At 43.1% G+C, this 17094-nt stretch overlaps 1 protein-coding gene across 1 annotated transcript; it reads right to left on the bottom strand.

The window, feature by feature from the left end:
- Positions 1–3051: 3051 nt before the first annotated feature.
- cntn1b (contactin 1b) lies at positions 3052–12950 on the bottom strand. The gene is made up of 24 exons (XM_073480722.1): positions 12919–12950; positions 9630–9748; positions 9499–9534; positions 9283–9409; positions 9008–9189; positions 8721–8816; positions 8407–8619; positions 8203–8299; positions 7933–8117; positions 7703–7827; positions 7488–7605; positions 7234–7384; positions 7019–7146; positions 6686–6858; positions 6460–6583; positions 6137–6304; positions 5849–5998; positions 5691–5761; positions 5338–5590; positions 5117–5238; positions 4547–4736; positions 4342–4463; positions 4096–4252; positions 3052–4011 (listed from the first exon to the last, which is right to left on the bottom strand). The coding sequence occupies exons 2-24, from the start codon at positions 9682–9684 to the stop codon at positions 3929–3931; spliced, it is 3126 nt and encodes a 1041-aa protein (XP_073336823.1). The 5' UTR covers positions 9685–9748; positions 12919–12950; the 3' UTR covers positions 3052–3928.
- Between the last annotated feature and the right edge of the window lie 4144 nt (positions 12951–17094).

Here is a 17094-nt window from a genome sequence, read left to right as displayed (position 1 = left end):
GCATTGTGGGAGTTTATGTACTGTCTCTCACACCTGGGATTAGTTCACCTCCTGTTTGTCAGGAACACAGTGAGTTTATTGGGCTAGAATGATAAATAAAAACATTGGAGGTTGTTTAAAGGGACACCTTAGGTAGAGTCACACTGTACATGTACAGTAAACACAGGAAATAATGTAATGGAGGTGGCATGTTGTACACATTGTTAAAAAAATAAACAGGGACAGCAACAAAATGTACTTCTTTACTCTAAGTAATGTCCTGAATTCAAACTTTGACTTAAAGGGTAACTCTAGGTATGTTACTCAGTGGCTAAGTTGCATTGTGGGTAATGTAGGCGGCAGGTTTTGAAACGCAGCCCACTGGCCTCGCATTGCACTCCTATAACACTGTTGGACTCATTATGGACAGTTAAAAAAATGCTCAAAATGGACACAACAGAAACAGAGATGTCACCTGCATTACCCACAATGCAACCAGCCAATGAGTGACATCACTGGAGGCAATTTATCAGATTAAATGCAGCTTTCTCTGGAGCCACAAAAGGCTTGATGCTGCTTTTTTCACATATACAGTAGTACTCCCCAAGACCTGTAAACACACTTCAATGTGTAAAATTGGTGGAGTTACCCTTTAAATATTGAAGTATTATCAGCAAATGGAGAATGGACACTCTAGTATTATTATGACTGATGTATAAGCAGCATTTTAATGATGTAGATCATCGAGGTGGGTCTTATTATAACTGTTTTATACATGTGTAAGAGTTTAATGCATCATATTTCATCTTTTTATTTTGACAGTGCCAGAGTTTTTATTTGCATATGCATCCTTGATCAGGCTAGTTGACCGCGTGACCTTTCTTATTTACAGCCATGGCTGAAGGGAGTGCGAGGCTTCCTGCACATATCTTAGCACAATATCAGTCAGAGCCACCACTGATGATAAAAACACACTGATAAAGTAACATATTAGCAGAATTCCATGTTTCACATGCACACAGGCCTCCATGCAACGGACTGTTAGATCCAACCACAGTAAACTTGAGGCTCAGTGGCACCGAGGGGTACTTTTATATCACATTGAGTAGATTCAGCTTGGAAAATGTCTGGTAAGAAGATCCCTTTAACAAAAGAGTGGGAAAATAAAACCCTTTCATTCACAAACTTCGTTTCTGGAGTCTTGAAAAAAACACGACTTTTCATTCTATACAGAAACGATATGAGTAATGAACATACTATGCTGCTGTTGTTCAACCATGGAACCATGTTTCACAACAACACGCTCTTCAATATCCTCCTCTGGAGGAAGACTCACTCCCCCTGCTATGGGAGACTCACCTTTGTGCATCTGCTGTGATTGTTTGTAAATGACGGCAGCATTGATTTCAGCCTCACATGGGATTTTCTGTGTCTGGGTAATTTGTTTGAGGGGAAGGAGGTAAAATGGGAGAAATGCTGGTAATGGAGGTGGAAATAGGGGAGATAAAAGCCACCCACACAGAGACTACTGTACTGCACGCACGCAAGCTGCCTTTAAAGCACAAACAAAAGCAGAGAGACATAAAAAAGGATCCCTCACACCTTTTTTTTCCTGATACGCCATCACACGTAAACATGGATATGATGTTTACACTGTAAATGGAATGAGCGCCAACACATAATCTTGAAGGAAAACAATGCTACAGCAGCAATTAGTGTGAAAAAAAAGGAAGAATAAAAAAAGAAAATAAGAATATTTGCCATATATATAAATGGGAAAACTTTTTGATTCCTAATGATCATATTTTTGCAGCGCTAAGACAACTCCAGATGATAAAAACATGCCACAGTTCAGATTAGTAATAAAAACACTGCTGTGTGCCATATTGAGTCTGTGATTGGACTCGATGCTACCAAAGTGTTGGTAACTGTCACATGGTTGCACTGCCATCTGCTGGTTGAAATCACACATCACATTCAAACTGCAGGCTCTGAGAAAGCTCAAAAACCATCATTCTTACCACCATTTTTTAAATGTAACACTAATAACAGTCATCACCAAACCCCAGGCTAAATCCATCTGAAATAGTATAATAAAGCGGCACTTCATGAACTCTAAGAAAAAAAACAGTATCATCATCTTTTCCAACACAAAGTAAAGTTTCATTATTGTTGGTATCACTTGCAGGCACTTCTGTTGTTTTTCTTTTTTTAAGTTTTGTAAAATAAATGATCAGTGGCTTGATAATTGTTGGACTGCACAGAAGACAGAGTTCGCCCATACCTCCACCCATGGTTTTGCTGTGCAGGACTTATATATCAGGGAAAAAACAGTGAGTCAAAATGAGCCAAAACGAGGACGAGGAGGTACCTTAAAGGAAGCTCTCATGGAGCGTGAAGCATTTTGGATCACTGGACTAGAGATTCTTACACCTTTGGGTGTCCTGTGAAACATAACTGACCAAATCTATGGCCAAATTCCTAAATCGACTGTCTGTACTTTACCTGTGTGTTTCTAAAAGTGCTTCTCTGCTTTATGCAGTCTGCTTTAAGAGTTGGTCTGTCTGTTTTTTTATTTAAACATATTATATTTATATTTTATATGCGATGGACTGGAGCCCTTTTTGGGTACATAATACTAAAAGGGAAAAATGTTCTCCTTGGTGTCAGGCATTAAAGATACTGTATAACCCTTCTAACTGATGGTGATCTGGATTTGGTGAACACTTGCAAGTAATTGTGGACACACCTCCAGCACAGCTGTGGATCGTCATGTAATTGTGGACTGCATTTAAGCCCTTCGTCACTTTGTGAGTGTTGTGTCTTGAGAAAGTGACCGACACGTTGACTTTTCTTGAATAGATAAATCAATGCAGAGCTCAAGGAAAAAAAAGCCCAGAAACAGCTTTGAGCTCTGAGGGTTCAGTTTTAAATTGATAAAGAGTCACGTGATGGACTTGGACACGGTGTCAAAAGGAACATCTGTGAAAGTCTAATCAAAAATGGACTCAATGAGACAATACTGTAGATTGTTGTACTCTGTTTAATGGTTTGCAATCTGACATAAAAGAAATTAGCATACAGATGTGATACAGAGCAGTTTCTGTCCGACCCCGGCCTCATGGTTCAGTCCAATAGCACATTTTCACCTGCAACAATCATCATTGGTTTCAAATGAAGCGAAACCGCTTTCATCAGTGCAGCTAAAACTCAGTAAAAACTGTCTATGATTCTGGTTATGATGAATATTTCCATAAAACATTAGTTAGACAGACAGCACCATTGAAAGTTTCAAACATGACTCTAAAAAAAGCGTGACACAAAGAAAACATTATAAATCCTAGAGCTTTATGATCGTGAGGAATAAGCTTGTTTTAAATATGTGTAAACCAAATACAGTGAGTATGATACAGTTCTTTACATAATATTGATTACTTGACCATCTGAGAACTTTATAGTGCTTATTACAAATAACATCCCACATTCTGTTGGTTATATTCTACCTGGTACTGTTTGTCCATACAGATGATAGAGAGGAAACACAGAAGTTGAATGACAGAAGACGATCAGGACGTTGCTGAATGGGACAGCATGTGGAGAGTTTAGTTAAAGAAATACATGCTCCAACAATTAGCATTCGTCTCCATTCATTTAGGCTTCGACTTGGATAAAAACAAATCTGGATACGACAGAGTACATTCTGGATCTCCTCTTTAGATTTACAGCTGTGGATGATGCAGGAGTCCTACACATTGGTTCATTCAGAAGAAGTCCATAAAGAGTGGCGGGTCTTTTCTTGTGAAAAACAACTTCCTGTGTGGTGTTACAACAGAACAAATGCAGGATGCACTGCGATGCATGATGACTATCACTGTGAGGAGCGTTTGGAGGACAACGTCCACACATCTACTTCCCAAAGTCTATTATTTACAAGTCGCTTGTGGCAGGCTTAAATTTGCAATCCCATAATGCAAAGTGCCAGAAGCACCATAGACACCAGGCTGAGAGAGGGCGTGAACATCGATGCTTTACCTGAGGAGACAGAAAGAGCGTGAGACAAACGCACCAAGAGGACAAAATAAGGTTGAATCGATCACTGTATGATTTCAGTCTCACCCTGAATCCTAATCTTCCTGATTGGACCGTCTCCTCCTTCATAACGGCCGCGCACCATCAGCTCATAGTCTCCAACCTGAGGCATGGGGAAGTCCATGAAGTGCCAGCCAGTGATGTAGACTTTACCGTAGATATAGCCCGTCTTTCTGAACATGACCTGGAAAAGAAAAAGGCATGGGAGATAAAAAAAAAGGTATTTTCAGGCTAAATAGATGTTATCAAAGCTGTGCAGACTTCCACACTCACCTTGTAGTACAGAGGGAAGGAAATGTTGCCAAACCAGTCGTACTGGATGTGATCCCACCACACATACAACCACTGTCCTGTCCAGGTGATATAGCGCCACATCCTGGGAGGGTCTGGTGGTGCTGTAGGCACAACAGCTTGGTTATTATCAAGATCTGTGTATCATTATGATAGTCTTCTGATAATCTAGAGTTATTGCTCTTACGTGGTCTCTTTGTGAACATCTCACAGTGTTCACCAGGAGGTCCGAGGCCGGCTCCATTGAAGGCACGGACCTCAATGAGGTAGTGAGCATCTGGCAGCATATTCTCCAACCTGGTCTGATTGACGTTGGCTCCAACAAATATACGGTTTGCTCCCGGCTCCGGATCATCGTACTTTCTCCAGTACTTGACCTGGTAAGCAAGAAGTATTCACTATCGTTTAACTTGTAGTCCAATACTGTTTTCACACTTTATTTTAATTGCTTCTGGTAAAGACATAAAGGCTAACTGTTGCCTGTCTTGACCTTTAAAGCTGCAATACTTTGACATTATGCCAAAGTTTTCTATGTATTGTGTTGCAAAAATATCTACCGAAGTTAGCATGCTAACCAACTAGCCCTGTAATACTCATAACACCGCTCGGAGCTCACAGTCTTGACCTCTAGCTGCACAGCTACCTGAGCTAACTAGCTAATAGCAGCTACAGTTAGCAGTAGTTGGCGGTTACTCTTGTGATATGCTGCCCTCTATTTGTTTAGATGACCTTAGGTAGAAATCTTCAGTTACTGTACCTGGTATCCCTCAATGTACTGCTGCAGGCCTGTACCAGTGTCGACCACTGGCAACCACCACACCAGAGCTTCATGGGAGGACACCGGCCTGGCATAGACGTCTGTCGGAGACTCTGTAGGTACTGTAAGTCAGACAAATGGATGAGAAAAGAGTTTTAGTTTTAGTGTCACAATGGACTGTAAGAACCTAAAACTGAAAAACTAAAAAACTAAATCCTCACCATCTCTTGGGTAGTAGATGACCTTAGTGAGGCTGTACGGTCCGTCTCCTTTCACATTGAACGACTTGATCTTCACCTGAAACTCTCTGACCTGGAAATCTTCATCGGTGGGAACGAAGTAGGTGTCCCTGTGAACGTAACGCCTCGTCTCGGGGTCTGAAATGGTCTCGTACCACCAGTCGTACGCATCGTGAGGCTTGAAGGCCACAATGTAGCCAAACTTTTTACCAGAGAAAAACCACGGCTGCACAGGCTACAGTGTCCGTTGTGGAAAGAGAAAAGAGAGAAAAAACACCTCTTTGATTTTTGATGCTAGTAATTTTTGGTGTCGAGTAAATTTAGGGCTTACTTACTGTCCACGTGATGATGATTTCCCCGTTTCTACCTCCGTAACCTGCCACATCAGTGGGAGAAACCACTGGTGCTGAGAAGGAAAAGGATCATTAGGGTTTTTTTAATCCAAGACATGTCTTAACCTTAAAAAGGACAAATATAAGTATCTTCTCCTTACCAGCATCCCAGGTTTTGATCTTCAGGGAGGGGATGCTGGCCTCTCCAGAGCCGTGCTCGTTGGTGGCGATGATCCTGAACTGATACTCCATCCAGGGGTACAGGTCCGTCACGTCTGCCTTCTCCAGACTGCCGTCAAGAAATGCTGGAGCTGAAGGAGACACAAATACCATGTTGAATTGTATTGTGCAAGTACATTTTCACTTGCAGGTTAAAGTGATCCTGATGCTCCAGTAAATCCAAACTGCAGGGAAACTTGGCCCCCCTACTGGCAGATAGCAGTACTCACAGGAGCTGGCGTCCTTCCAGTCGTCTTCATTCAGAGACCAGAAGTGTCGGGTCTGAATGGTGTAGTAGAGGATGGGGCTGTTATGATCCGCTGCTTTAGACCACAACAGCCTCACCCACGTGTCCCCGATCTCTTCCACCCGGATCACACCAGGAGGCCCAGGAACACCTGGATCAATGAGGGAAGAAGGTACATATGTAGACAAACGGGTAAAGAGTTGTGTGAGGCAATGATAGCAGTAGATTTTTTTTTTTTACAATGGTCAGAAATCAAAAATAATCTCAGCATCTATGATCTTTTGAGACAAGGAAGATGGGACTGACCTACAACCTTGAGATCAGCGTACGCGGTGTCGCTGTCCACCACCGTCTGAGCCGTGCAGGTGTAGCGACCCTCGTGCCAAACCTGGACGTTCTTTATTCTCAGGTCACCGCTGCCGTCGTCGCTCTGAACGACAGGAAGCAAAGACAAGGAGATGAAAGGAGGAAGGGAACGAAAAAAGAAGGGGAAAAGATTGCGGGACACCTGTAAGATAAACCATTGCCCTACCAGAATGCGTTCGTAGTGTTGCCACTCAGCGTCAAAGTCGATCACCCTGTAGTCAATGTACCAGATGAATGCGATGTCCAGCATGGGGTCGTATGAAGCGGCGCACCTCAGAACCACCTCATCTCCAACCTTCACCTCGGTGTCTTCAGGTGGCTCTGTGAGGCTGGTAGCCTCTAGGGGAAAGACAAGTCATGAAGAAATTTAAAACCATGCAAGGACATGTCACTATTAACTATTGTATCACACAAACACAGTTAGGGTTGGTAAATATGTACAGTCCCCAATCCCCACACAAGAAGCTTGGTTTGACTGTATATGCACATATTCGCTGACCTGTGATGGTGAGATAGCCAGAGCTGTTGGCCTTTCCTCTGTCATTCTCAGCAAAGCAGGTGTAGACGCCCTCATCATTGGTGGTGGCGTTGAGGATCTCCAAACTCCCATCAAACAGGATGGAAATGCTAAAAATTGACACACTTAGTTAAGATAAGCTGCTTGACAGCGGACAGGAAGTTGTTGTTGAGCGTATTATTACAAGCCGGACTGACCGTGAGTTGTTGAAGAGGAGCTCTTTGCCCTTCGTCCAAGTGTAGCGCGGTCTGGGAGCAGCTCGAGGTTTACACTCGATCACCACGCGGCCGTCTTTGGCTCCGAGGAGCTGCTTCTTCACTGGGTTAAACTCAAACGTGGGAGCGCAGGCTGAAAGAGAGATTATCATTCATGCTTCGTCACTGTTGTCCCCACATTCATGATATCCTCTAGCAAAAGTCCTCGAAACTGTTTCGAAAAAACGCTGACTCACCAATGACTCGCAGCTCGGCGTTGGCGTATTTGATGCCCCAGTAGTTCTCGGCGATACACTGGTACATTCCTGAGTCGTCGAAAGTGAGACTGGAAAACTTCAATTCTCCCTTTCCATACTGGAAAACAAATAAATACACACGCATTTACCATGTAACTGAATACATTTCAAAGTAATTTGCTCTAACCCTTCCAATTTAATGTATGATTTCTTACCATGTATCCGTCTTTGTACCAGCGGATGAAAGGAAACGGCTTCCCTGAGGCCACACAGCGCATGGTGTGCTCTGAGCCGATGTCGATCTGAGTGTTGTTGATGGTTTCCGCCCACTCTGGAGCAGCTGTAACAACAAAACAGGCATAAAGAAGATTATATTCAACATGGAATTCAAATATATGCACCAATGATTTCTACATTAAGTCAACACTCCAGTGAAATCACTTACACTCCACATACAGCCAGGCCTTGTGCCAGTCCTTCCCTTTAGTGTTGATGGCTTCACACTCGTATCCTCCTGCATCTTCGTACTGTACATTGTACAGATGAAGCACAGCTCCTGATTCACTGATCTCATGATTTGGTGGGAGGTCTGTGTGGTCCACCTTCCTCCAAACAATATGAGGGATGGGGCTGAAAAGACACAAAAAACAGATTCAACTGATGGAATTCTTGCCCTGGTTATTATAAAAGCATGAATGAATGAATGAAAACTTACTTTCCCAGAGCAAAGCACTCCAATGTAATATTAGAGGCCAGCATGGCAGTAGTGTCTGGGAACTTCACCCTGATGTCTGCTGGGTACTTTCTCTCACCTGAGGCCAAAGAGAGTAAATATCCAGATGTCAGAGATGAGAAACAAAACATAATGCGCATGTTTTCTAAATTTTCTTCATGAAGAGGTTTTTCCTTCTCTGCTAACCATCGTCAGGTGGTAAGGGGATGAGGGGGATGAACTTGGAGAAGACACTCTTCCCGGTGACGGGGCTGGAGACAAAGCAGGAGTAGTTTCCTGCATCCTGAGCTTCCACTTTGGAGATGTACAGGTTCCCCGTCTTCTGGGAGACGAAGCGACGTCGATCCGTGTACAGGAAAACTGGGAACTCATTGTAGATCCAGCGGTAGGTCACCTCCTCTGTAACGTAAAAAAGAGAGAAGGACATGGACACGTTAGGTATTGTAAGTTATCTTTGCAAGACTGACGTTTCTAACAGAGATGTGAAGACCTGTACGTACGTGGCCAGGCTTTTGGAGGGGCGCACAGCAGAACGGCACCCTGTCCTTCTTTAACATACACAGGGTCTCTTTCCTCTTGAGGAAACTCCTCCACGACTACAACAGAAAATAAGAAAGTAGACAAGAATTTTTAGAAGAGAAGAACAAAACATCCAAAACGCCACATCAGTGAAAAACATCAATTTGACTTAAGGTCAACTAAAGCAAAAAAGTAATGTGACCAAGACAAGACATTACCAGATGTGCGTTCTACTTCCCAGCTGCACCAGCAGCGTTCGCATACTCACATCCGAACTTGACCCTGGCCTCCTTGCTGATAACGGTGCCGTAGATGTTCCTGGCCACGCAGATGTACGTCCCCGCGTGTTTCTTCTGTCTGGGGTTGTTGATCACCAGGTTCCCTCCCACGAGGCTGTAGTGTTCGTCCGGCTGCTCCATCAGCTTGATCTCCCAGCTGTCACGACGCCACCTGGTAGTGATACAATACAATTCTACATGAGACGGACATAATATTGAGTATATTATCGCTTTGAATTGAAAATGTCTTTTTAATGTGCGTAACCTGTATGTAGCTGGTGGGTTTGCTCGCGCCCTGCAGTTCATGGAGATCCTCCCATCCGGGGAGTCCTCGGTGTAGACCACATCCACAGGCTCCTCCTCGAAGATGGGGCCATATCCGGTAGCATCCTCTGACGGATTTGACACAACAATTAGCCAACGTTTAATTTAAAATCAGCTAGAAACGTTGTGACGAAGGAGCAACACGAACTGGACTCACCTCCATAGATTCTGGGCTCGCCAAACAGGACGGACACTGCAAAGCAAAAACATGGTGGCGTCAGCTAATGGTGTGCAGGTGGTAGAGACTTTCTTGTTACGACTTTAAGGGGGCATCGCTGTGCCTCTTACCTGTGAGGGAGACGGAGGAGGAGAGGGCCAGAAGCAGTAAAGCAGTGGAAGCCATGTTAGGCGGAGTTACGTGGACGGGCAGAGGGACGCAAATAAGAAGTCGATGGACAGAACATGAACTGGAGAGACAAGAAGAAAAGATTTGCCGGCTGTCAGAAACTGAATCGCTTAGCAATTATTTGTTCAGCTTCATCACAACCCTTATGTGACCCTGAAGACACCAGACAGTGACTGTACATGACCTTCCACACCAGAAAAAAACAGAACCAGAGTGGGCACAGAACTAGCTTGAATCCTCAGTGTGCGTATAAATGATTCAGGATGTGCGTGACTCAGCAGAACACTGCCAACAGTCATGCAGAGCGCGTGCACATCCACAAGACCAGGCACCTGCAACACAGGCCTGCACACAGGGGCTGTCTGTTAACAAAGACACAAGGTAGCACTGCAGAGCCTCTGTTGTGCCGCCGTCACACATGCTTACACAGCACTTCTGCAGTATGAAATAGCGCTGCTGAGATCAACTGCAGTGTTTTAGCTCTCAGTCTTAAACAAGCTGTGCAGACAGAGATATTAAGAGAGGGAAAAGCCTAAGACTGCGAGGTTGGGGGAAGAATATGGAGATATAAAGCAGGATGAACCCAGGATTGATCAAGATAAACAGGTCAGGATAAAGTGGGGGGGTGTTGTTGATCTTAAGCTCCCAGAGGAAAATCTGCAGAATCCACTGTGGGGGATAAAACATGAAGCAGTCCCCTCCACTGGAGCCCTACATGCTTAAACGATGGTTGTGGTAAATTGACCAGACAACTGGTCTAGCTTTTCACTCCTATAACTCATGGCAAGTTTAAAACAAATGATCTTTCAAAAACCTGGTGCCTACATTACCCACAATGCAAGTTAGCCACTGAGTGACATCACTGGAGGTTATTTATCAGACTACATGCAGCTTCCTCTGATCCGCTATTATGTCATTCTTGAACCTTTACTAAGCTTTTCCTTTCTTTATGAAGATAATTACATACGTTATTATGCAACAGCTACCTATGTTTTCTCAGCTACCTCATCTTCAGTGAGAACAATACTTTACTGAGGTTAATAAATCATTCATTATGCACTTATTGCCAGTTTTAAAGATTATTCTGGGGGGCTTTGCTTTTATTTGATAGTAAACAATGACATCATTGTGAGTAGTCATTGAAAGATGTGATGAATAGTTTCAAATGGTTCTTATAATATACTATTTATATTTATTTACATTTTCCAGACAACGTTTAACCTTATAGACTAACTTTGGCATAGCTGCTCTGTTGTTGTCAGCGGTGCTTGCTCAGGCATGTGTAAGCTGACCAATCAGAGGAGACTGGGCTTTTAGAAAGGGGACCTTATAGAGACAGGAGCTAAAACAGAGTGTGTCAGACAGAGGGGGAATACAGAGCTGCAGTATTGGACACTATGAGGAAACTGATGTGTTTTTTGAGCATTAAGTAAACCTGTTCTAGTGGTAACCCAAAATAAAACTGAGCATAATATGTCTCCTTTAAAGACACGCAGAGCCAACAGGCATGCACAACATTAATGTATTGTTTCCCGTAGAGTATACACAGTCGAGCTGAGCTCAAGACCTAAACATCCAGCTTAAAGCTCAGGCTACATCTGATCATAATCTTCCTATAGGGTCACAGGCCGAGGGGACGTGATCAGGGACAGTAAATCGAGAGGAAATCAGGAAAACAACAAGAACTGTTTTGACATGTAAGCAGGTCATGTAGTGTTGTTCTCTATGTGATATAATTATCACTGTAGCCACCGCATGACAACAAATGCACGCAACCAGACGGTCTCACAGTCTTTTGCTGAGTCACTGTGGATGTGAAAAGGCGGCGGAATAAGGAGGCACAGCGTCGGAAGAGAAAACTGTCCGCCTCCTCCCATCCATGTGTCTCAGGAGCCACGTTTGTCTCAAACACACACAGAGATAGAAAGAAAGAGAGAGAGGGAGAACAGTGGCATTCATCCAGCATACAGCACATCTACATGCACAGGGCTGCAGCACTGGCTCCTCCTGTGCTCTCCTGATGACTCAACACTAATAAACAGCACATTAGATGAGCAGCTGGCTGCAGTCTTCAAACCGGCTGTTTTTGTGGGAGTATGAGCAGCAAAAAGTGACATAACATTAAAAAAAACACAATAAACTTGATATCCCGGTACACTTTTATACATAAAGCATCGGTTTGAGAGATTGCAGGCGGAACATTCTGTTCTAATCAATTCATCTGAGTGTTTTCATCTGTTTCCTCTCTTTCGCAATAATCCCCTGACAGATCCTCTTTGGACAGGCCAGCGAAATTTAGGTCAGCACATGCATTAAGCTCAGTGTCTTTGGGACTGACTGAATAACCATGTTTCCTGCTGAAAAAAACAGACTCAAAACCAGGTCCGAGAAATAATGCTGTTAGCAGTGACTCGATTGAAATGGGGGCCCATTTGTTTTGTTTCGGGGAGTGAGTGGGCTGGTTCTGGCCTTCTAATCTGCAACACATGCGCTTGTATCCCCTCGGCTGCTTGCAGCATCGCAGTTTTCTACACTTTTGACATATTTAAAAAGGGTTGGGTGGAGCGGTGGCTGAATTGTTGCTGGACTCTTATAATCTTTGCATTTTTCTAGTGTCCAGGGGATCAGGGGGAGAGGGGCCGTGGATGTGGATCTGCAGTATCATAATTCAGCCACCAACAACAAATATCTTAGACTTCATACTAGCTATTTTTGACTCGATAGCTCCTGATTTTCTGACATTACAGTGCAGAATCCAATCTTTTCAGAGTGTTTTGATTCATAAGGGAGTTGCCCTCCTGTCCATGAAGTACACTCAGCCCTTCACCAAACAGATGCCATGGTGCATCAGCAGCTTCCTGCGACCTTGACGCATAGTCTCTGACACCATCCACCTTGTCTCTCCTCCTCTGCTCACACACTTTCTAATCTCAGCATAAAAGTGCAGATGGAGAAGCTAAAAAAAACTCCTTGATCAAGCAGCTATTAAAAACAAGAAGGAGAAGGAGAAAAAAAAAAAGCCGAGAAAAGCAACTGCGCAGCCCCCTTACATCACTTCACCCCTGTGACGACTGAGCGGCACCGGCAAATTCACTGCTCTGCATTGCGGTACTCCTCCCGAGCCGGTCCATTTCTGCACCACAGCGCACCCAACACACCCCGGCTCACCCTCAGCCCACACACAGGGGCCGCTCACACCATGCACACACTCTCCGGTGGTGTCGGTCTTACCTTTGGAGGAGAAATGAGGGGATTTCAGAGCACCGTCCTCATGGCACACCTGGACCCGAACCGCATCATCCCCACAGCCCTCCCGCCGGAGCGTCCCGTCCGACCGAACTTTTCTATTGGAGGAAAGTGGCGGAGTGACACCGCCGGCTGGCAGCCGGGAGGCGGCTGTGATTGGTCGATGAGAGCAGGAGGGTGGGAGGGATGAGCGCGTCATCATGCTGCTGCTGCTGCTGCTGCAGCCCACACCAGGGAAATAAAGCCTGAACAAAACCAGTAATCCTTCTGAGAATATTATTGGATTACTTTAATACTTGATTTTAAATCAAGTACATGAATGCACACACATGGCGCACATAGACTCAATAGGTCTTAATGGGATATAAGGGTTGATTAATATAATTAAAGGGGCAATAAGTAAGAATTTTAGTTTGAAACATTCAAAAATTAACTTAAATTATCAAGACAAATTGATGAAATAACAGTTTAAAGTTACTGCTGTGTATTGTGTTGTAGAGATAGCTGGTAAAGTTAGCATGCTAACCTAAAAAAACCTCTTTCTCCCAGCAGTCCAAAGCTCCTGTGCTAGCAGTGTAAACAGCACTCCCTCAGTAGGCCGCCTAGCTGCATGGCTAACTGAGCTAACAAGCTAACAATAGCTACAGTCACGGATGTATGAATTGTAACAGGTGGCTATTTATTACATATTGCACCTTTTAAGGTGTAGGAAAATATCTGACAAGAAACTATAGAAAAGGTGCCCAGACTACAGTCGGTGTCTTGCTCCCCGCCATGTGCTGTGCATCAGAAATGACCTGCAGACAAATCTATAATTAATGACGCATGCATGACACCGGCTGTATGAGTAAAGAAAATATGATTTGATCCTCTACTATGTGACTCACTTAATATGTAAAATATGTAAGAATATGTCATTTTATTTTAAAACATTCAGAAATTAACTAAAATTATCAACAGAATGTGATCAATAAAAGTTTTATTAATAAAAAATTATAATTATATCAAAGATTGCTATAGAGATATCTAAGTTAGCATGCTAACCAGCTAGCCCCAGGCCTGAGTACATTTCTGCCAGTGGTCCAAAGATGTAAACACCAACACTCCCCCAGTACTCCGGCTAGCTGCATGGCTAACTGAGTTAACAAGCTAACAATAGCCGCAGTCGTGATATATAAACAGAATACAGTTAGCAGCTACTCTGTTGACCGGCTGCCCATATTTGTTGGGAGTATGAATTGAACAGGTGGCATGTGACCTTTAAGGAAAATATCTGACAAAGAATACAGAAAAGTGCCCAGACTGCAGCCGGTGTCTTGCTCCCCACCATGTGCTGTGCATCATAAATGACCTTCAGACAAATCTATAATTCATGACAGATGCCAGACGCCGGCTGTATGAGTAAAGAAACCATGGTATGATCCTCGAGGCATATATGTGACTCTATGAGCCAATACACACTTTAGCACTACTTGCATGTACTCATTATTTCTTTGAGTTTTTTTTGTCATGAATATTTTCTTTTTTCAATCATTTATTGACTCTTATTCTAGTTATTATTCACCGAACATACTAAATGCGCTTGTCCTTGAAAGAAACATGGAAATCTAGAGTAAAGCTCTTCCAGCACATGAGAGTAAAAGACAGACAGATGGCGCATGCGCACACACAGCAGATGTGTGTTAATCTTCCATGGATTAATTTCAGGAGGTTCATCTCTGATGGTTATTTGACTTTTTTTTTTCATTCTCATTTTCAAACACTAGGTGGAGCTACTCACACATATGACCACAAAGAAAAAAGCGTCACTGATTTGAAATCCTGAAACCAACATTTATTTCATTTTTTTTAAACTTCATTTAAAATACAAAATATTTTGCAATATTATATTGTAGAGTAAACCATTTTGACAGCCTTTCATGCTTCTCATGTAGCTTCAACATTAACCAGAATGTCATATTATATCATATCATATACTGTATATCCTACTGTATGTTCACCAGTCACTAGAACATGTTTCCAGGCTATTCACACTCCAATGTGCCAGCTTATCTGCTCCATGCCGGCCATCCTTCTGTATGCTCCAAATTACAGTTTTTGTTTTTGTGTTTTTTTTTATATTTTAGATGCTCACTCTTAAAAGGATGCATCAGTTTCATCTTGATGTCTAGTTTAGGATGACAGCTTTCCAGATGTGGTCATAAACTAGATCTGTCTGAAATGATGCGTCCTGTTTAAGCGCGCGCCGTTTCGTAAAAAATACGGAAAAAGGTGCATGAACTGTCAGAGACAGAAACAATACAGGTGTCACAAGAGCTCAGTCACAAGTTAAATAATCTCCTTTGATACCTGATAGGCTAAACATTTGAGCTAGCAAATCCACCTGACAAGTTCAAAAAAAAGAAAATAAAAATGAAAGAAATTAAAAAGAAGTTTCACAGCAAATTAAAGAGTGAAAACTGTAAATAGTCTCATCTCACACAAAGCCATTTTTCGGCCCTCCTGCCCATAAACGCAGCAGGGCCGCTCGAGGTCGAGCTCTCACCTCCGACCTCAGCACGTCTACGCTCAATTCAAGCCGTTATTTACAAAATACAACAAAAATATCTACATGTGGAAAGCTGACACATCGCAAACCTAAAAACTTGATGCAAGTTATGATAAAAACCTAAGACGTGGAAATGTTTTGAAAAACAATATATCTCCTGTTGAAGAGTAGGAGCAGACTGCTGGACACACATCGGAATCAGAGACGCTTATCCATGGAAATCGAAAGCGATAGTATACATCACGCACGCTGTAACACAGTAGCATGCATGTGCTGCACACACACACACACACACACACACACACATACACACACTCACACACACAGACTCACTCTCATTCACCCGAACATTCGCACACAAGCTTCATTCATGTACAGGAATATAAAACTCACTGAGTGCTGCGCTCAGAACGTGACAACATACACAGATATAAGGTTAAATGCATAAACCAAAAGTCACCAGTGTGTTTTACCATTTGCAGTGAAACAAGCAAGAGTTTTTCATTCACATAAACAGATTCCACATTCAGTTTTCACTAATTTTCCCGACCCCCCTTCGTTTCTAAGTGCTACCGGTAACAGCAAGTCCCACTCTGATAATAGTCTGTGCCAGATGTTAGTCTGGTTCCTGTTGGCAGTTACCTGGTGAGTAGGTTGGCAGTAGTTTAGCTCCTCCTCAAGGTGAATGCATTAGGAGGAGGATGTTTGAAATGAACACATGAAGACATCTCACGAAGGCGTCCATGCTCTGACATCAGGTTTCCTGCACATTTTTATTTCCTCAGCCTTTATTTCTAAAATGGATGGTGTGATTTAGTACACAGACTGATGATAACTGGGTGTATGATTGTTGACAAGGCCATAACAATCTGTTCCTCGCAACTAATGCCAGCCTACACCTGCGTAAAAGGTCGTTCTTAAAGTAGTTTTCAGTCCTGTTGAAAACTATTAAGAGGGGCAATATGTAAGAATTAAAACATTGAAAAATGAACTGAAATTATCAACAGTTATGTCAAAGACTGCTATGTATTGTGCTGCATCCAGTGTTCGCATGCTAAGCAGCTAGCCCCGGGCCTGAAAACCTTCCTCCAAGCAGTCCAAAGCTCCTGTGCTGGCGGTGTAAATACTGGCTAGCTGCATGGCTAACTGAGCTAACAAGCTAACAATAGCTACGTTCATGGAATACAGTTAGCAGCAGTTAGCAGTTACTCTGTTGATATGCTGCCCCTATTTGCTGGGAGTATGAGTTCTTACATATTGCACCTTTAAAGACTCGAGGAGGGTATTTGAAGTTAATAAGCCTGCACTGATGTTTCACAACACTTAACGACCACCTAGCTCACATAAAGGGTCTTAGTTTTAATCAACAAATTCTTCAACATGAGCGCAGTCCCATAGAGCTTATTTACCTTGAATGTTTAATGTAGTTTTGAATACTAGCATAGCCTTTAAAGTTAACGTACAGTGGGATTCTGTTTGAACTGCACTGAGCCCAGGTCTGTCCTGTGTATGAAGAGGTGATGTAAATCTATGGATCTAAGTCACTGTTCTCTACAAAGGCACTAGAAACCGTGCTGAGAGGTTCTTGATCGCCGACATCGAAATATCCACAA

Source organism: Pagrus major, chromosome 14 (genome assembly GCF_040436345.1).
Source record: "Pagrus major chromosome 14, Pma_NU_1.0".
NCBI lineage: Eukaryota > Metazoa > Chordata > Actinopteri > Spariformes > Sparidae > Pagrus > Pagrus major.
Note: the sequence above shows the minus strand (reverse complement) of the source record. Positions and strands in the feature narration are given on the sequence as shown.